Source organism: Balaenoptera ricei, chromosome 1, assembly GCF_028023285.1.
Source record: "Balaenoptera ricei isolate mBalRic1 chromosome 1, mBalRic1.hap2, whole genome shotgun sequence".
Taxonomy (NCBI): domain Eukaryota; kingdom Metazoa; phylum Chordata; class Mammalia; order Artiodactyla; family Balaenopteridae; genus Balaenoptera; species Balaenoptera ricei.
The window spans coordinates 39,007,320-39,026,010 of NC_082639.1; the positions used below are offsets into that span (position 1 = coordinate 39,007,320).

Consider the following 18,691-nt stretch of genomic DNA (forward strand, 5'->3'; position numbering starts at 1 on the left):
TGTAGGATCTTAGTTCCCCGACTGGGGATCGAACCCGTGTCCCCTGCATTGGAAGGTGGATTCTTAACCACTGGACCACCAGGGAAGTCCCGGTAAAACCATTTTTAATACCCTCAACTGGGACAGGGGAAAGGTGTAAGCACAAGTGGGCAATAGCTGGTGGGCGATGAGAATGAGCCATGGTTGGTAGGTGTCTGTGCATGCTGGCCCTGGGGCTACAGCATGCCAGATCTTATGCTAGGGCTTTACACCGGACTCTCCACAAATACGACATAGAGCCTCTTTTTGATGTCCATTTAAGGAAAAGAAAACTGAGAGGTTAAGTGATTTGCCCAAGATCATGCAAATTATTTAAGTCGCTGAGCTGGGACTGGCTGACACATGTTCATTCATCTGACAAACACTGAGCACTTTTTCTATGCAGGGACTCTGCCAGGTGTCCTGGAGATGTCCTGCCCTCCAGGAGCTCTCAGACATAGAACATAGCCCATTTGGTGAGCATGGAGTGGGAAAGATGTATCAGAAAGCTGTCTTGAAGGAGGTGAGGCTGACAGAAGGGAAAACATAAGCCCGGAACATGAACAAATCGGCACTGAGATGTGAAACGTTGTGGGAGGGGAGGAAGGAGAGCTTGGCATGAGAAATCACAGAGAGCCTGCAGTGTGGCCATCTAGTGGCTGCTTAAGACATTGCAGGCAAAACAGGAAGGAAAATTCAGATGTCTGTTGCTAACACTTATTGAGCATTTATTTACTCTATGCTTCCTGTACATACATTAACTCATTTACTCTTCACTGCAGCCCAATAATATGGGCATCATTTTACCCCTAATTTTCGGATTCAGGCGCTGAGTCGCCTTTATTACTAACTTGCCAAATGTCACACTAACATAAAATTGGCAGGGCAGGATTTGCCCAGGGAGGTCTGGCTTCAAGCCCAGGCCTGCAGCCACTAAGCTACACCTGCCTGGAGGAGGAAGGCTCACCTCCCAGGTGTGAAGGGATGGGTCCTGGTTGACTCTGTGTTTGGGAAAGGTCTCCCTAGTGACTGTGTGGAGGACAGTTTGAGCATGCAACGAGCGTGAAAACAAGGAGGAGAGCGGAGGGTAGCTGCAAACATCCAGGCAAGCCGCAGACCTGAAGCAGGGGAGGTGGGGTGGCGTGAGGGAGGGGAATTCAGGGTGCATCCCGCCTCTGGCCTGGGTGGATGAGTGGTGGTGCCACTAACAGCACAGGGGACTCAGGTGGGTCAGAGATCAGGAATTCCACCTTGGCCTGAGGTGCCCGTGGGGTTGTGCAGGAGGCAACTGGGTCCTGGAGGGGACGGGGCTGAAGGTGCTGATTCGGAAGCTGATACTTCATGGGAAGTGATGTAAATGAATGGAGTGGATAAGGTCCCTGTGTCATTCATTCAACCACCATTGACCGGGGACTGCCTGTATTCCGGACCTGTGCTGGATACTTGGACATCACGACCAACAAGACAGTTGTGGTCTCTGCCTCATGGAGATCAGCGTTCACAACCTTGTTCAGAGAGCAACGCTCTGACCAACATGAGGCTGTGAGTCCAGGGGCCTCTGGGAGCCTGGTGAGCTGAGGGCGGCTGGTCAGGAAGAGCTCCCCAGAGAAAACGGCCACCATCCTACTATGCTGAGAGCAGAAGGATCAGACAGGCCACCGTATCTTGCAGCAAGAAGACGGGGCTCTGGTGCTCCTGGTGAGAGCAGTCTCGGCATCGTGTTGCGGGTGGAAGACTTGGAGGAGCTAGTGGAAAGGATGGAGGCAGAAGCAGCCGATGCAGACCACTCCGCTTAGATGCTGCGAGGACCGCTCTCAGACACTTTCCCAGATGCTTCTTTCCAAAGGGACTGAGTGCTGCAGTGGCAAACACTCTATTTTCCTCTTCAGCTCCCCATTTCTGTCTCTCTCTGGCTCTCTTTCTCTCTCTCTCTCTCACAAACACACACACACACACACAGAACCCTATGCTGGGGTAGAATTAGCAATGAATTTAAAGTCAAAAGACCAGGTCCAGGGGTAGAATTAGACCAGGTCCAGTGCCACTACCAGGCTGTGTGACCTTGGGCAAGTCACCTCCCTCTCTGAGTCTGCATTTTTTTCCTCAAGAAAATAGGATCAGAATGAGTCTCCAAACAGAAGACATCCTACACACCATAGAGTAGCCATCAGCTTCAACGTGCAAACCACCACTACCATTACCACAACCATCACTGCGTTTGGGTTTGAGGGAAGGCCCTTCCCGGTCTCTTGTTCCAACTTCTTAGCTCTTGGCACCTGGAAGATTCTTCCATTGGCTTCTTCCCATCCCTCTCTCTCCCCTTCCCCTCTGCTGCCCAGAGCTCCCTCTCCTCCCACACCACTCTCCCACTTTGCCAGCACCCATCCTCACCACCACCCCCATCCCATACCCCCAGCTCACAGCCAGAACCAGCCAGGAGCCTGGTTATTCTTTTGCAAAGTCCATGTACGGAACTGTACCAGCCTCAGCAATGCAGAACGAACTAGCCCCATTACGTTGGTGCCTCCAGAGGTCCAGGGGAGCAGCTGTGCTCAGCATGTTCTGTACCCACCAGCCATGCAGAGCCTCTAGCTTGCCTCTCACCCGGACTTGTTACATGACCTTGGGCAGGTGCCATCCCTTCCTTGGGCTTCAGATTCCACAGTGCAATATTAGTAAACTGGGCTAAATGATTCTAAGGATTTTGCTAGCTCTGACACAGTATGGTCTTGCATCCAACAGAGTTCATCCTGTAATAATAACAATAGTAATAAAAAACAAAAGCTAACATTTATTGTGTGCACTAACTGTATATCTGGCACTATTTTATATGTTTTGTGTGCACCGTTTCTTTGAACCTTCACAACACCTCTTATTAAATAGACACCATGAATAAGGACTTACTGTATAGCACAGGGAACTCTACTCGATTCTCTGTAATGGCCTATATGGGAAAAGAATCTAAAAAAAGAGCGGATAGGGGACTTCCCTGGTGGTCCAGTGGTTAAGACTCCATGCTACCAATGCAGGGGGCGTGGGTTCAATCCCTGGTCAGGGAACTAAGATCCCACATGCCGCGTGGTATGGCCAAAAAATAAAAATAAATAAAATAACAATAAGAATAATAAACTAATTTTTAAAAATTAAAAAATTAAAAAGAGTGGATATATGTATATGTATAACAGATTCATTTTGTTGTACATCTGAAACTAATACAACATTGTAAATCAACTATACCCCAATAAAAATTATAAAATTAAAAAAAAGAAAACAGCAGAAAGTGGATAACACTGTGCTGATGTGTTAGAATTGCAAAATGAATAAATAAATAAAATCATGAGTGCATTTTCTCATTAAAATAAATAAATAAATAGGCACCACGTACCGCCCCCAATTTACAGATGAGTAACCTGGAGCTTGGTTGAGTTGATTTATCCAAGGTCACATGGTATTAGTGTCAGAGCGGTGCTGTGTCCAGGCTGCCTGGCCCAGACCTGGCCTCTTAGCCTCCTAGTGGTCACCCAACTAGAAGGCAAAATCTCTGGCTCAACTACAAACTGCTCAACTGTACTTCAGACATGCCCTGTGCATCCAACTGTGCCACCCCCAGTCCACTCCCTGTAGACGTCCCACCAGCTCCTAAACTCCATATGTCCAAGTGCATCCTCACCCCACATGCTCCTGCCTGTCCCCTGGCACCTGCCATTCTCAGGGCCAACCACCAGCCTGTGCAGTACCTTTGTGAGAAGCAGAAATAGGCACCCCTCCCTGCAGGCGGATGCAGGCCCACCAGGTTGCAGGTAGAGGTGCAGTCCACACAACCCAGTGCGGTGTCCCCCCAGCTCCAGCTTGCTCACGAAAGTACTGAGACTCGTCCTTGAACTTTCTCTCACTCTCTCTCATCAAACTCTCTCTATTCTGCTTCTCCAGGGGGCCAGGGTCTCTAGGGAACAGGGCACCACAAACACTGTCATTCCTTACTCTCTGGAATAGCAACTCAGGACAGAGGCCATTGGGCTCTCAGACCATTTCTGAGAGAAAGGGAGGTGTGTCATAAGTCCCCCAGAGCCTGGCCCCACCAGTAATGCACGGAACCTGAGGTTTTCATGGAGTTGGCCTCTAGCCACACAAGGAGGAGACACTGGAGGCCCGGCTGCCCTTAAAGCCTGCAGGGCAAGGTGCTGGCACAACCTATGGGGTCCCTGGGGCCGTGCCGTGGAAAGGCCTTTGGTCCCAGTGCTTAAGGGGGAAGAGACCCCTGAAGGTCAAGTTCAAAGGTTCTGCTGAATCTGCCTGTCCCATTGAGTGTACAGCCACCAGGTGGCAGCAGAGGCTACAGGCAGATGGGGGAGAGCAGCCCTTCCCCTCAGCTGAAGACCAGATGGAGGAACAGTGTTCACTGACCCCAGGACCTTCAGCCAGAGAGAGCTTGAGAGAGCACGTGCAGGTGTGTGTCCGTGTGAGGCTGAGGGGCACAGACAGACATACAGCTGGACAGACGACTGGGGTTTAGTCCACCTTCTGGGTCTCTTCACCATCCCTTGGGCTTCCCTTCCCGGGGCCCAGCCCTGTCCTGGGTGCTGGTGACTCAGAGAGGAAAGTCACCCGCTGCCTGCCCTTGAGGAGCTCCCAGACCTGGGGCTGGAGCTGGACACAGACAAGGAAACAGACAACACGGGGCAGTGAGTGTAGAGATGGCTGGTGTGGCTCAGAGGAAGCCCCTAACCCAGGGGCTGGGGACAAGCTTCCCAGAAGAAGTAACTTCTAAGCCGAGCCTAGACAGACTTCTGGCGAGTCTCAGGTGCAATGATAACACATACATTATCTCTGTGTCCTCCCAGCAGCCCTGCAGGGAAGCCAAGACAGAACCGATTTTACTGGCAAGTGAAAGGAGCATCTGAAAGGCCAGGCGGTCCCACAGGCAGTGAGGAGAAGAGCTGGAATTTGAACCAGAGTCTTCACGATTCTTAAGCTCAAGCTCCTGGCCGCTGTGTGTACTGCTAGGGAGGGAGGAGAGCTGAGCTGGGGGCTCCAGGCCCCGGGCCAGATCTGGAGGGCAGGCAGATGCCTCCCACCCGCATCCCAGAGCAAGTTCTGCCGGCTCCAGCCATCTGACTCACCTGTGAGGTTGGTCCAAGGGGATACGGTAGGATAAGGAGGAAGTCACACACACTCTGCACCTCTCCCCACACCCACTCCTCTACCCTGGACTGGGGGAGGAGACTCTGGCCAGCAGTAGTTCCCATCTGATGGCTCCCTGAAACACAATAAGCAAGCAGTATTCCTGCTCATGTCACTCTGAGCATAAGGGAAGACATCTTGAAAATCATCCCAACGCCCTGTCACTCTGTCTTAACAACAGGTGACACTCAAGCTAGAACTCTGCAGCCTTTTTTCAAAACCATCTCCAGGCTGGAAGTTCCTCTTCAAGTCTAACTGAAGTAAGCAGTGTTGCAATCTACCTTCACCTCTTCATTTCCTGGGTGGAGCTTTTAGTGCATGAGTTTGGGTGTAACCTGTAACATAACCCTGTGAAATCCACACGTTTTAGGTAGGGGAAGAATAAGAAAGGTGCAAGCCCTGTTCCAGGAAGCTGGAAGAGCAAGACGTCTTGTGTGGGTAAGAGAACCTCGGGGTCCTACAGCCAGGGCCTGGGCAGCCTGTGCATTCTGCCCAGAGAGCAGGTGGCGGGATAAGCAGGAGGTCATGCGACATCACACAGGGCACAAAGAGTGCGACTCCAGTGAGGGCACCGGAGTCCGCCCGCCAAGAGGAGGCATCAGGGAAGCGCGGGCACGTCGGGGAGAGCTAGGGAGGGGCCAACAGGGAGAGCCAGCTGGAAAGAGAGGTTGGATGCGAGGTGAGAGAGAGGCCGGTGAGCACTGAGTTCAGGTGGAGGGAGATGGGAGAGACGCGACAGACACAAGAAGATGGAGGTAAAAACAGGGCGAGAGATACGCTCAGAAAAAGACAGAAGCACAGAGAAGGAGATGAGTAAAGGCTGGGAGAGCCGAAGAGGAGGCCGGGCCTGGGCGGGGAAGGTCCTGCTTGGGGAGAAAGGGGTGGGGAGGGAGCAGGAGGGCGTTGAAGGAGCGTCCTCCCCCTTGTCTGCCAATCAAGGAGCTCCGAATCCGCTTCCCCCAGGGCCGGGGGCGGAGAGCTTCCCCCACCTCCCCTGCCGCCCCGCCCGAGCCCAGAGGCTCCCCCTCCCAGCGCCGCCCCCTAGGGACTGGCTGTGCAGCCCCGATAGATGGTGGGGGGCCCAGCTGGTGTGTTATCAGCCTTCTCCAGGAGCCAGCCAGAGCCACTCAGCGGCTGCCAGTCTGCGATTAGGCCCCCGGAGGGTCATTAAGCACCGCCCTGGCCCGGGCCCAGCCTCCTATCCCTCCCTCCTCTGGCCAGGCTGGCAGGTGGGAACTGGCGATAAGGACTGGGGGCTCTGGCAGTTCTGGGGTCGGCAGCTCCATGCCCCCTGCCCCCTGTCAGGGCAGGAACATGGGGGTGGAGGGAAGGTCAGTGCTAGCCCAGCACGGCAAGGACCCCGGGATGGAGTTCCCACCATCCTGGTCCTGCCCGTGGGGAGGGGGCTGAGGAGGTCCCTGGAGAGGCCCAGGCAGCCTGCTGGGGGTTCTGCCTCCCCACCCGACCCCAGCTCCCCACTCCCCACCCTCAGCGCCAAGGCAGGGCAGCAGCTGCCACAGCCCCTGCTGGTAAAACCTCGTAAGTGTGAGGGGCTGGAGGGAAAACAGAGGGATGGTATCTCTGTCTTCGGGCCCTGGCAGGCCAGTGAGGGGTCAGACTGGAACCCCCCAGGGACAACAGGGGGCAGAGGTGGGAGAGAATGTAGCTTCATGCAAGGAGGATCAGATCCAAGGCAGCCAAAGGCTGGCTGGCTGGTCAGCTGACTCCGCCCTCTGGTCTAATCAAGGAAGACTTCCTAGAGGAAGAGGAACCTACGCAGGGCCAAGGAAAAGGAATATGCAGAGTTTCACCTGGCAGAGATGGGTGAAAAGGCATCCAGCCATGTGCACAAAAGCCTAGAGTGGGAATCACAAGAGCTCCAGCCACAATTCACTGAGCTGAAGCCCAGAGAGGGGAGGCAAGTCACACAGCAGGGCAAAGACCCAGCCAGCCCTCTGCTCAGGGATCTTCCCTCTGCTGCAGGCTGCCAACTAGACCCCAGTGAGGTGAGAAGGATAATTCGGATTTCAGATGGGTCTCCCCAGGGATATTTGGGTGAAGCCCTGAAACAGCAAAGGAGCAGCTGTAATGGAGAAACGAGGGGCTGTGACAGGTTGGGACAGGTGACAGAGGGAGACCGTTGGGACAACGTGGGCTGCCTCCTGCCTTCCAGCCCCTCTCCTCTGGATCTGGGAGTGCTCCTGGGGAAGTCAGCCTCCAGTTGTCACCCCAGACAGAGAGACAGAGGCTGTTCCCATAAGAATGACAGTCACAGAGGTGAGGGGCCTCCAGGGTCAGCCAGCCCGGCTGAGTCAAGCCTCCTGTGTCCTCTCCCTCCTGCTTCATTCCCCTGGGGGCCCAGTTCCTTGGCCCCGGCCCCCCCAGGACTGGGAGTCAGTGGCATTAGGGAGGATGATTCTACCCGAGCTGTGTGGTGGGACTGGCCAAATCCTCCACAGAGGGTTAGCAGAGCTCAGAGACGACAGTGACTCTCCAGAGTCACACAGCAAGTCAGCAGAGGACCGCAGGCTCCAATCTGGCCTTCCTGAGTCCTAGCCCAAGACTCTTTCCTGGGGCTTCCTATGCCCAAAGCCCAGCCCAGAAGGCCTACGGGCAGGAGGACAGAGCTGGATGGACGAGAGATGAGTGAGCCCACTTCAGTGCCCGGCAGCATGGAGACAGGGGGTCAGGATGTTGGTGCTGCATGAATCGCCCAGAATCGCCCAGAATTGTAGTTGTGAAAGGCAGGTCAAGAGAGGGGGCCGTGTAGGAGGGTCTCTGCCTGGAGTAAGGGGTGTGCTCCCTGGCCCCAGGGGTTCTCCCAGAGAGGGCTTCCTGGGAAATCCTCCAGAATCACCATGACAGAGGCTTTGGAAGATGATTTCGGAAAGCAAGATCAGGCCTTGCTGGTAGCCTGAGGAGCTATTTCTGAGCCCTGGGAGCCTCAGACCCAGCAGTACAAAACGTTTTTATTTCACAGAAATTAGAGCCATTTCCAGAGTTGGAGGGAGGGAGATGTGAGGCAGGATGGGAGGTGCTGAGCTGATTGTCCTTTTCAGAAGGGTCTTCTGAACTGAATTGGGTGGGAGACCCCCTAGGACCCCAGAGGCACGGCTGAGCCCCAACGTGGACATAGTCTGAGCTCCGAGCTTGGCTGGAGGGTGGGGCAGGTGTGAGGGCTGGAGGAGTCAGCCCCTTACTGCAGATTCCTGTATAGAGAAGGAGGGGCCTGGACATCGGGCACAAGGAAGCAGGGGTCACATTGGGGTGCTGCGGACCTTGCCCTCCTCCTCCGGGTTGTTCTCATAGGCATTCTCATGCTCACTGGACCTGAAAGAGGATGACAGGGGTCATTGCTCCTTCTGTCCCATCGCCTTCTCCCTGCCCCATCCTGCATTTGTGAGGGCAGTGTCTTCCAGAATAAATGTCTGAGCCCCAGAAGGGGGTTCCCCTGACCACATCTGGTCTTCGGCACCTGAGACCGGAGGCCTCTCACCACCACCCCTGAACCCCATCTCTCTCTTCCACCTAGCCCCTCCCCCACTGGGCCCCCATTGAACCCACCTCCCCACTGAGCTCCCTCCCCTACAGATCCTCCCCACACACACTGAGTCCCCCAACTCATCCCTTCAGAGTCCCCTCCCCGCACTGAGCCTCTTTTCCCCACTGCACCCCTACGAGTCCCAATCCACCCCCTGAGCCCCTCCCCCCACCAAGTCCCCATCCCCTTACTGAACCCTCTCCCCAAACTGAGGCTGCATGTCCCCATGGAGCCCTGCAGTGCTCTCAAAGCCCCCATCACTCACCATCTCCCCACACGGAACCCCCTCTCTTCACTGAGCCCTTCCCCATATGAGCCCCCATCCTCTGAGCCCTCTCCCCTTCAGAAGCACCTGGTCCTGAGGTCCCCAGGGCACCCTGGAGCACAGGGTGGTCAGCCCTATACTAGCACCTCACCTGAAACTGGCCTCCATCGAGGAGTACTTGCCGTCCGTTCCTACCAGGATCCCATCTGCTTTGTTTCCAACGGTCAGGACCATGTTCACAGGCTCCCTGGGGACAGAGCTCATCATTAGGGCTCTCTGGGTCCCCTCTCCCTCTGTTCCCCCTCCTCCCTCTAGTTCTATAGGCTCTAGGGCAGAAGCTCCTCTCTCCAGCAGGGCCCTGTCAGCAGCCTGATTCTGGCCATGGGGCCGCACACCTTTCTCCCTGCTCCACCGTGGGGCCCTCAGGTCCCAGCCTGAGATCTACTAAAGATGTCCCCCAGGCCTTGCACCGGCCACCTCCTAGCCTCCCTCTGCTGTTTTCCTCTGGCCCCAGCTCTGCTCCAGAGCAGGCCCGGCAGGGCTCAGTGTCTGCCCTAGATTTCCACAAGGTTCTCCTAGGCGGTAGGGGCAGTCACTGAAGGCAGAGCTGGGGCCAGTGGAGAAAAGAAATATTTCCGACAAAAATCTCCTCGCCTCTTACTCAAGTGTGGCCTCTGTCCCCAGCTCCCCAAACACCACTCTTATGAGGGTTACAGGGACCCTAACCACTGCTCATCTTTCCTCGGACATCCCATGGGCACCTCAGACTTAATATGTCCCAAACTGCCCCAGATCTGCCTCCTGTGGTCTGTGTCTCAGTGGGTGGTCCCATCAGAAGCCTGGATGTTATCCCTGTCCTTCCTCCCTCCTGTCCTCAGTGTCCCCACCCCCTCCTAGAAAGCTCTTAGACCTGTCCTCTCTCTCCATCCCCTCTGCCGCCTCCACAGCTCAGACTCTATCCTGACCTCATCCTCATCGCTCACCTCACCTGCAGACTGGCCCTACCCATAGCATCCGCCACGGGGCAGCCAGTGGTTCTGCTCCGGCCGCATCTCATCCCAAGACTGGCTTACAAACTCGCACTGGATTCCTATCGCACTAAGGATAAAGCCCAAAGTTCGGGGCTTTGGTGCCCAGGGGTCTGCTTGGCCTGGGCCCTGCCGACCTCACCAGCCTATCTCGGGCCTCTCCATCCATGAGCTGCTCCTCTTCCCTCAGTGGGTCCTGCACGGCTGCTGCTGGTACCCAGGCACCAGGTCGCCTGTGTGAGAGCTGGGGCAGATGCAGCCTTGCCCCAGAGTCAGCAGGTGCGGAGTGAGCTGGATTTCAGCCCAACACCTTCTACCTTTGTGCTCTGCTCCGAACTCAGGACCCCCAGTGACTCTTCCCTCAACGGCAGGGCTCTCCCACCCCACTCTGTGCTGTGACTGGCTCCTGCCTGGGCTTCAGGATAAACATGCAGTAGGAAGACTTCTCTGACCACACCCTCGCCCCCCGGCTCAGACCCACACTGCATTCTGCCTGCTCCTTTAGCCTCAGCACTCACACTGCGATCACCCCTTCCATGTTTGCCTTCCCTTCTGGTCTGGGAGTCTGTGAGCACAAGAGTAATGTCTGTCCCATTGCCCCTCTGTAGCCCCTGCATGTGACACAGCAGCAGACCCTGAAGAAGGGCAGAACATTCCTGTCCAGGGGTTTTCACAGCGTCCCTCACAGAAGGGTCACTGTCCCAACCATACAGATAGAAACACTGAGACTCCAAGAAGAGAAGACGGCTCCCCAAAGCGCAGCAAGTGCGCTCGCAGGGCTGGGCTCCAGCAAGCCTCAGCTCTGGTCCCTGAGACCTCGGGCCTCAGTGCCCCTTCCGCACAGTGAGAAGAATGGGCTCAGGGTTTCTGCGGCCCTTCTCACTGCTACCAGAGCAGTGGCCGTGGTCCTGGGACCTCCCGGCTTGCGCCGGTCCAGCTCCCAGGGCCCCCGCACAGCACTCACTGTTCTTCCTGGCACCAGAAGTGGTTGACAGCAAAGGCGATTGCGACGAGGACCAGGAACACAGCCACGGCAATAAGGCCCTGCATCCAGGGCTGCAGTTTCCCCAGGCCTGGAAAGGGAGGAGTGGGGGGCGGGTGCTGCGGCGGGCTGGGCACAGTGGGGCTGCCAGTGCAGGTGGGGTCTCACGCCCCCCGGGGCTGGGGCCTGTTAGAGGCTACCAGCCTGCTGCCTGGACCAGTGGAGACCTTCTAGGGAACGAGGACCCATCTGACCACTGGGCTTATAAAAGGGACCGTGGTTTGGCGGAAGACAGGATTGGGAAGAAGGAACGGAGCTGAGGAGGCAACAAGCCTGAGAGAGCAGCATCTGAGGTCCAGGCAGCCCAGAGCGTCCCCTCACCCCACCCCTCACCCCTCCCTCCACCCCTTTCCCCTTCCCCACCCCCCCACTCCTCCCCCCGCCCCTTCCCCCTTCCCCACCCCCCACCCCTCCTCCGCTGCAGTGGGTCACGTGTGCAGGGCCCCCAGGGAGTGCCTAGGCCCCAGGGACCAAAGGGCAGCCCCCTGAACAGAAGGCGTAGGCCTTTCCAGTGAGGGTGGCTCCCCTCCTCCCCGCTCCCAGGCTGAGGCAGCCCAGAACTAATAGGACTAGGCTGGCATCTGGAAGATCCTGTTTTGTAACAGAGGTTTCTGTGGGGTTGGGTAGGCGTGGGAGTGCGAGGCGGACCGGGCTGCTTGGTTCAGGGTGCCAGGAGTGCCCAGAGAAAGGCGTGGGACAGAACGTCTTTGGAAAGTCAAGACAGAGGGACAACCTCTCCTCTGGGTCTTGGGGGCCGGGAGGGGAGCTTCAAACCTGAGCCCCTTTTGCCTTCTCTGGCTCAGTGCCCCAGGGACTGGGCCAGAGACCACTTTGAGGTCCCTTCCAGGCACCTTCTCTGCCTTTTGCCCCTTGACCCTTGACACCACCTCTAACCCTCAGGTTTCCCAGAAGTCTCTGCCCTCAGCCACTGGCAGCCCCAAAGGGCTCTCCTCTCCCCAGATATCACTGTGCTCTGTGAGCCCGAGGGGGCCCGGCCCCGCAGAGGACAGACACACAGTAGCAGTTAGAGGTGTCAGGAGGGGACAGAGGCCAACAGGAGACTTTTGAAGAGTCCTGCCTCCAGGCCAAAACACCTGTATCCCTAGTGCCATCCTGTATCTTGAGGGGCCCAGGCTGAACATCAAAAATCTCATTCTGCCTCACTCCCGCTCAGAAGTCCTTCCTTGAGTCTACCTGAAAGCTCTCCTGCTCAGGGAGGCCCTGCCTCTTCTCCAAGCGCTCTCTGAGCCTGGCAGGTGTTGGGAAGGAGGGAGGGCTCTGGGAACTCTGTCCTGCGGCCAGGTCAGCCCTTGCTTATCTCCTTGAGTAACAGAAGATACGCAGTATGGTTACTGTTAAGTTCCATACTTGCCAAAAAGCTGTATTTTGGACTCATTGTTTCCCCAAAAAACAATGGTTCAGACCCATTGTCTCCTCAGGTCAGTGGTTACTCAAGGACTGGGAGTTAGGGCTCAAGCCCTGGGAGGCTTGTCCTTGCTTCTTCCAGACCCTGCAGCCAATTCCTTCCAGACACACCAGGGACACTGCTCCTCCTTCCAGGTGGCTCTGGGATGAACATATAGCATAAGGGGCAGAGCCTGGGGCAGGAGAGAGGTTATCTGAGCCCTGTCCCTTCTTGCTCTGCTGTGTGACCCACACAAGTTACTCCACCCCTCTGATCTTCGGTTCCCAAAGAGGGCTTCTAAGACCTGAGAGACAGAGTTGAAGCAGACATGCATGAGAACTCAGGGCATCTGCAAAGGAGGGGTGCATTGGGAGCGTCTCTGCCAACCCGCTCTGGATCCAAATCCCACCTGCAGAGTCCCCAGACTTTGGCTGCAAATGCAGCCTCACAGCGCAGGGCTGACACCGGATGGTGGGTGTGGTGCTTTACCAATGTGAAGCCCTTTCCCACCCCTGAGTGGTAGCTGCCCAGGGAGGTGGGTGGGACAGGTTTATTGTCCTCATTTTATGGATGAGAAAACTGAGTCTCAGAGAGGGACAGTGATTTGCTCAAGGCCACACAGCAAGACAGAGGCAGAGCTGGACAAAGAGCTCAGGCACATGGTGGGGGCCACACTGGGACACTGTCTTCTGGGTAGGAAGCTGAAACAACTTAGGCCAAAGCCATGGGCAAACGCCTGACAGCACTGCCCGCCCCTGAAACAATCCTGCCGTTGAGGGGTGGCTCACACACTACTCCCACCCTCCTTATAGCCCCCGACGCTCTGTCCTCAGCAACCAGCCACCTCTAGGGCAATTCCTGCTCCTGGAACGTGGGTCTCAACTCCCCTCCCCGACCCTAGACCCTAGATCCAATATTTCCCCTGCTACCCCCATTTCTCAGTCGTGGGAAACAAGTCACAGACAGAAGCCTGTGTCTGCCTTTGGAGGTTCCTCTGGCTAAGCCTGTCCCTGCTCCCCCTTCAAAGTATAGGTGCCAAGGGTGATGAGAGGGGCCAGAAGGCCACCCCTTCCACCCCGGCGCTCCCAGCACCCAGGCCGGCCCTCTCCGTACTGCAGCCCCTCTCCCCACCCCAGTCTGGCCCAGGCCTGCGCTACCTTGTTGACCGCTGGCGGGTGGCACTGCCGTGAGCAGGCCCAGGATGACCAGGCCGAGGGCAGACATGGCTGCAGGCGGCTCCTGGGCCTTCTCTCCGGCCGCTGGAATCTGGGCTCCTGGAGCTGCCGTGGGGCCTGTCGGTGTCTGCTGAGATCAGCCTTGTCTCCGTCTGACCCTGGAGGACAGGTGCTAATAAGGAAGGAGGAGAGGGAGGACGGAGGAGGGAAGGTGGAGGGAACCTGCCCTCCCTCCCATGGTAATGTGCCAGGCCTGGCCTCCCCTGGCTGGAGCCCAGCCCACTCAGGCTGGCTTTCGAGGTCATCTTCCAGAGACCATGGGTCTGAGGTCCTGGGAGATGTGGGGAGAATCGGGGCCTCACCTCCAAGCCTCAGGCCTCCTGGAGTCTTGCATCAGCTCCCCCTTCCTGGCAGTGGGGCTGGGCTCTGGGGAAAGGATTGACACATTCTTGCTCCTGCCTTGAATGAGCCCAGTGGGCGGGGCCTCTGGGAAGGCTGAAGGTGGGATTAATAAATTTGCTGGCTGGCTCAGGGACACGGGGAAAATCCCGGAGGCTAGGGAAAGGTCAAAGCTGCCCCCTCCCCGAGAGCCTGGCCTATTTCCTGTCCTTCCCCTCACCTGCCCCCACTCAGCCAAGCCAGACCCTGGAGCCCCAGTCCTGGGGCACAGCCCTGGCTTCTGTCCCTGCACTCCCTGCCCAGCTCAGTAACTCTCTAAATACATCCTCTCCCATGGGGATCACAACAGAGGGCCTGAGGGTCCCAGTCCCAGGCTTCCCCACCCAGCCCAGCTGACCTGACCCAGTTCAGCTCCTCCTCTTGGCCCCAGAGGTGGTCCCTGGAAGCTGGGACAGGATCTGGGCTTGGTCAGAGGCCTCTGCACACACCTTCTGATCCCTCTCCACCCATCGCAGGGAGAGAAGTAAGTGAATACAGTACTGCTCTAGAGGACAAAAGAACAACACCCCAGGTGGAAGGTCCTAGTCTGGGGCCCTGAACCCCTGGGCCCTCAACTCCCAAGATCCCATGGAGCCCATGAGACCCTCCAGCTCAGGAACTGAGAATGACCCAAGTACCTGTTGAGACCCCGGGGCCAAGGGCCATACTGGGTTTCCTTTCTCCCCACCCGCTACCCTCCCCCAGGAGTACAGGAAGCTAGGGATGCTGGAGTTTGGTTCCACAGATGTCAAGAAAGAAGGAGCCAGAAGACTGGGGCAAAGTCTCAGAGGTGGAGGGTCCCCAGAAGCCAGGGCGTGAGCTGGAAGCCCCTCCACAGCGTCCCCGCCCAGAAGCCACCAGACGGCTGCTCACAAGACCTCCTGGGAGGCCCTTTCGATTGCCAGTGGTAGCACCCAGACATCACGCCTCGTCCCTGCTTCCTGTGTGTGTATGTGTGTGCCCACTACCATGGGTGGCACACACAGCTGTGCAACGATGGGGTCTCAAGATGATGTAGGGGAACGTGGCTTGGAGGTGAGTGATGCCTCCTATACCTAGACAGTTGTTGTCTGTCCTACCCCAACTTGGTGTCTTCAGAGTGTGCTGGCACAAAGTTTGGCTAGAGTAGGCACCCTGTGTGTTAATGAACAGCCAGGGAATCACTGATTAGAATGCAGGGAACTGGGTTGAATGTAACAAACAACCACTGACGCCTTCTTCTAAGCAGGGGAGTCACAGGGTCAGATTTGCATTCAAGAAAACACCTCTGGACAGCGTGGAGAATGAAAGGGGAGCACAAAGACCGGAGAAAGGGAGGTCATGGGGAAGCTGCTATAACAGCTGGGGACGCGGGCTGCAGCAGGGCAGGGCACAGGGAATGGGCTTGAGTCATATTTAGGAGGATTAAATGGACGGGACATGGTCACTAGAACACTGACTGGCTGGGCGTGGGGAGTGAGGGACAGGGAGGAGCTGAGGGTCACTCCCAGTTGCAGGCTTGGTGGTGCCTCCGGAGGGGCCAGACCAAGTTTCAGGAGGTAGGGCGGGATGATGAGCTACAGGTTTAGATGTACTGTGCTTGTGGACGCCCCAGAGGGAAGCATCCAGAAGGCAGTGGGATCCCTGGGTCTGGAGTAGAGAGGCGCATTTTGGGAGCCGCCTGCATGGCGTTGGTAGCTGAGGCAGGGCGCACATGGTCTCCCCAGGGGGTGTCTGTGTGGGTGTGCGCACGCGCACGTGGCAAGGAGAGAGCCAGGGCAAGGAGGGAAGCAGTGAGGGACCGGGACACAGCCGAACGCATAGGGTCTTTCAAAGGAAGAGGAGTCAGTGTGGAGCAGGAGGGGAAACTCCAAGAGAGTGGGTGTCCCAGAAAGTGTGGAAGGTGAGATCCAAGAAGAGACGACAGGCAGGGACCGCCCTCCAGCCAGTGCCCCCCCAGAGCAGCCCAGCCTCTCCCATCAGTCCCCAAGTCCCAGCGCCTGCCTCTCTCATCCAAGCACCCCCCCTTCCCTATAGAACCCGGGGAAGGACAAGAATTCCCTGGGACATGCTTTGGGGACCCTGCGTGAGGGGGGTGAGCAGGAAGGACATCAGGTGACCAAGAGGAGGAAAACACACCTCCCAGGTCAAAGTCCCAAGCTTTAGAGCAAAACAAGTTGTTCCGGAAAAGGGGGGGTGTGGGTGGACACTTGGCTTTGAGGCTGGTCCCTTCTCTCTAGGTGTCCTCATCCAGCTGAGGGGGGCGGTCATCTCCCCAGCTATATGGACACAGCCCTGGGTCCCCATGGTAACAAGTTGGAGCCCCTGCTTGTCTGGCTTGGGTCCAAGATCTGGACTCAGGCCTCAGCAGCCCCACGGGGCTGGACCCTGTGTCCTCATCTCTGAACCACTGTTCCATCAACGCTCAGTTCCTCCCTCCTGTTCCCAGCCCAGCTCTGCCACCCCGTGTCATCAGGCCCCCTTAGGCCCTCCACACAGCTAGGTCTTGTGTGATTACCCTTCAGAAAAGCCAAAGCGGCCCTCACTGCTTCTAGGAGTCCCCTTTCTCCGCGCCCCATCCAGCCTGCCATTCCACTCGCTGCCAGCAGGTGGCAGAGTCTAGCCCCGATCCCAGACTAGTTGGGGAGGGCATAGAGGGGAGCCAGTTTGCAGCTGAAGGTTCTGCAACTTCCTCTCTCCAGCCCCTGACTTCCGACCCCTTCCAGGGGTAGTTTGAAGGAAGGGAGGGTGGACGCTGACAAACAGTCAGTGATGCTGTGAACAGCGCACCTGGCATGCTCAGGGCTATGCTCTAGGGAAGCACTAACAGCTAAATCGTTAGGGATGGCGTCCTGGCAGGGCTGATGCTAGGAAAAGTTTAGCTGAATTGTTGGACCTAGCAGAGAGACAGCTTGGGGGAAGGCATCCAGGCAGAGAGCTCAGCCTGAGGAAAAGCACAGAGGCACATTCTCGTTGGGGCTCAGAGCACAGAAGTAAAATGTTTGTTAACTCATTCTTATATTTCATCTTGCTAATGTCTTTGCTGCAAGCCTGAGAGCTCCTGGAGACTTCGTTTTATTCATTCAAACAGATCCTACTTACATCCCTTCAGGGCTGCCAGTTACTCTTCAGATAATACGCAGACTTCTTAGCATCGGCTTGAAGACCCCACCACCTGCCCTTACCCTCCTCTCCAGCTTCATCTGGCCCCAGGGTCTTTGTCACTTCCTAACAGCAGCCAAGCTCTCTCCTGCATCAGGGCCTCCACCACACTTGCTCTTCCCCTCTGTTTGCCTGGCGGATTCTAACCAATCCTCCAAGTCTTGCATTAGGTGTCACTTTCTCCAAAGGGCTTTCTTTGATCTCCCTTCTCCCCCATCTGAAGTCACTCCTGTGAGTCCCCTGCTCATCTCTTCACAGCCGTTATCACAAATTGCAGTGACATGTTGATATGTGTGTTTACTCATTAGTGTCTGTCTCCCTGGAGAGAAGACATCATGTCCATTTCAGCCCCAGCACACTAGTACTGAGCACACGTGCAACAAATGTAAGTCTCAGCGTATCCAGCGCCTACCTCTGGCCTGGCAGAGAGCAGCTCAGAGAATGATTGTTGAATAAGGTATTTTAGCTCTAGTCAGGGCCTTATCTTTCTTTGTCCTCTAGCTGTGGGCGCAGAGCGTGGATCTGCTTCATCTCTGGGTGAGAGGAGACAGGGTCACGGCTGTTCAGAGAAGCTGGACCTGGCCAGCTCGGGATGAGCATGAGTTTCCATCCCTAGAGGTGCACAAGCCAAGGCTGGGAACCAGGTCCCTCAGTGAGGGCAACTACAGAAGGGGTTCTGGCCCTTCCATCTCTGGAAACCTGTCATTCTGTGACTCCGTTAAAAGACTATGGTAGATTTTTGTATTTTAATCAGGTTCTGAGGAAGTGGGCTGGTTAGGGGTGAGTCTCTCTCCTCTCAGACTCAGCATTTGGTTCACCCAGCTCACTTCACTTAGCAATCCCTCCACAAGAGCCCATGGGCAGTACTTGGGTTCATGAACTTGCATGGGAAAAACATTACATCTGTATCTCACTAACCTCTAACTGAAATTCACCATATTCTGCCATTAGGAATGAAGGCATCAAACCACAGTCCCTTTGTGACCTTTACCTGTCACCATACAATTGTTGCAGATATCTGGATGGATTATTTCTGCTCATCACTATGGAAATATAACAGTCATTGGGACTAGACTTCCACTAGATCTTATCATAAAGTACATATAGTTACTATATTGCAAACTTGTATTTTTAATATTTTAATAACTGTATTTCAATGTAATTGGTTTCCTTGCAATGCCACGCATTTTATTTTATGCATTTAAAAACATTACTGGGCTCCCCTGGTTGCTCAGTGGTTAAGAATCCACCTGCCAGGGACTTCCCTGGTGGCGCAGTGGTTAAGAGTCCGCCTGCCGGGACTTCCCTGGTGGCGCAATGGTTAAGAATCCACCTGCCAATGCAAGGGACACGGGTTCAAGCCCTGGTCCGGGAAGATCCCACATGCCTCGGAGCAACTAAGCCCATGTGCCACAACTACTGAAGCCCTCATGCCTAGAGCCCGTGCTCCACAACAA

The 18,691-nt window shown here is 56.1% G+C and overlaps 1 protein-coding gene across 2 annotated transcripts; it reads right to left on the reverse strand.

The window, feature by feature from the left end:
- Positions 1-8,148: 8,148 nt before the first annotated feature.
- PDZK1IP1 (PDZK1 interacting protein 1) lies at positions 8,149-14,120 on the reverse strand. Of its 2 annotated transcripts, none has more exons than XM_059922227.1 (5): positions 14,018-14,120; positions 13,638-13,813; positions 10,998-11,106; positions 9,157-9,252; positions 8,149-8,529 (listed from the first exon to the last, which is right to left on the reverse strand). In XM_059922227.1, the coding sequence occupies exons 2-5, from the start codon at positions 13,702-13,704 to the stop codon at positions 8,457-8,459; spliced, it is 345 nt and encodes a 114-aa protein (XP_059778210.1). In that variant the 5' UTR covers positions 13,705-13,813; positions 14,018-14,120; the 3' UTR covers positions 8,149-8,456. The 2 variants fall into 2 exon arrangements, with proteins under 2 accessions (XP_059778210.1, XP_059778215.1); XM_059922232.1 differs by having other exon boundaries at positions 13,638-13,827; positions 14,018-14,096.
- Between the last annotated feature and the right edge of the window lie 4,571 nt (positions 14,121-18,691).

Excerpts from the sequence above, each read along its gene's own strand:
- PDZK1IP1 (XM_059922227.1), bottom strand. The coding sequence starts at position 13,704 with ATGTCTGCCCTCGGCCTGGTCATCCTGGGCCTGCTCACGGCAGTGCCA. Across the intron at positions 11,107-13,637 it reads ACCCGCCAGCGGTCAACAAG|GCCTGGGGAAACTGCAGCCC; the intron begins GTAGCGCAGGCC and ends CTCCCTTTCCAG. Across the intron at positions 8,530-9,156 it reads TCGATGGAGGCCAGTTTCAG|GTCCAGTGAGCATGAGAATG; the intron begins GTGAGGTGCTAG and ends ATCCTCTTTCAG.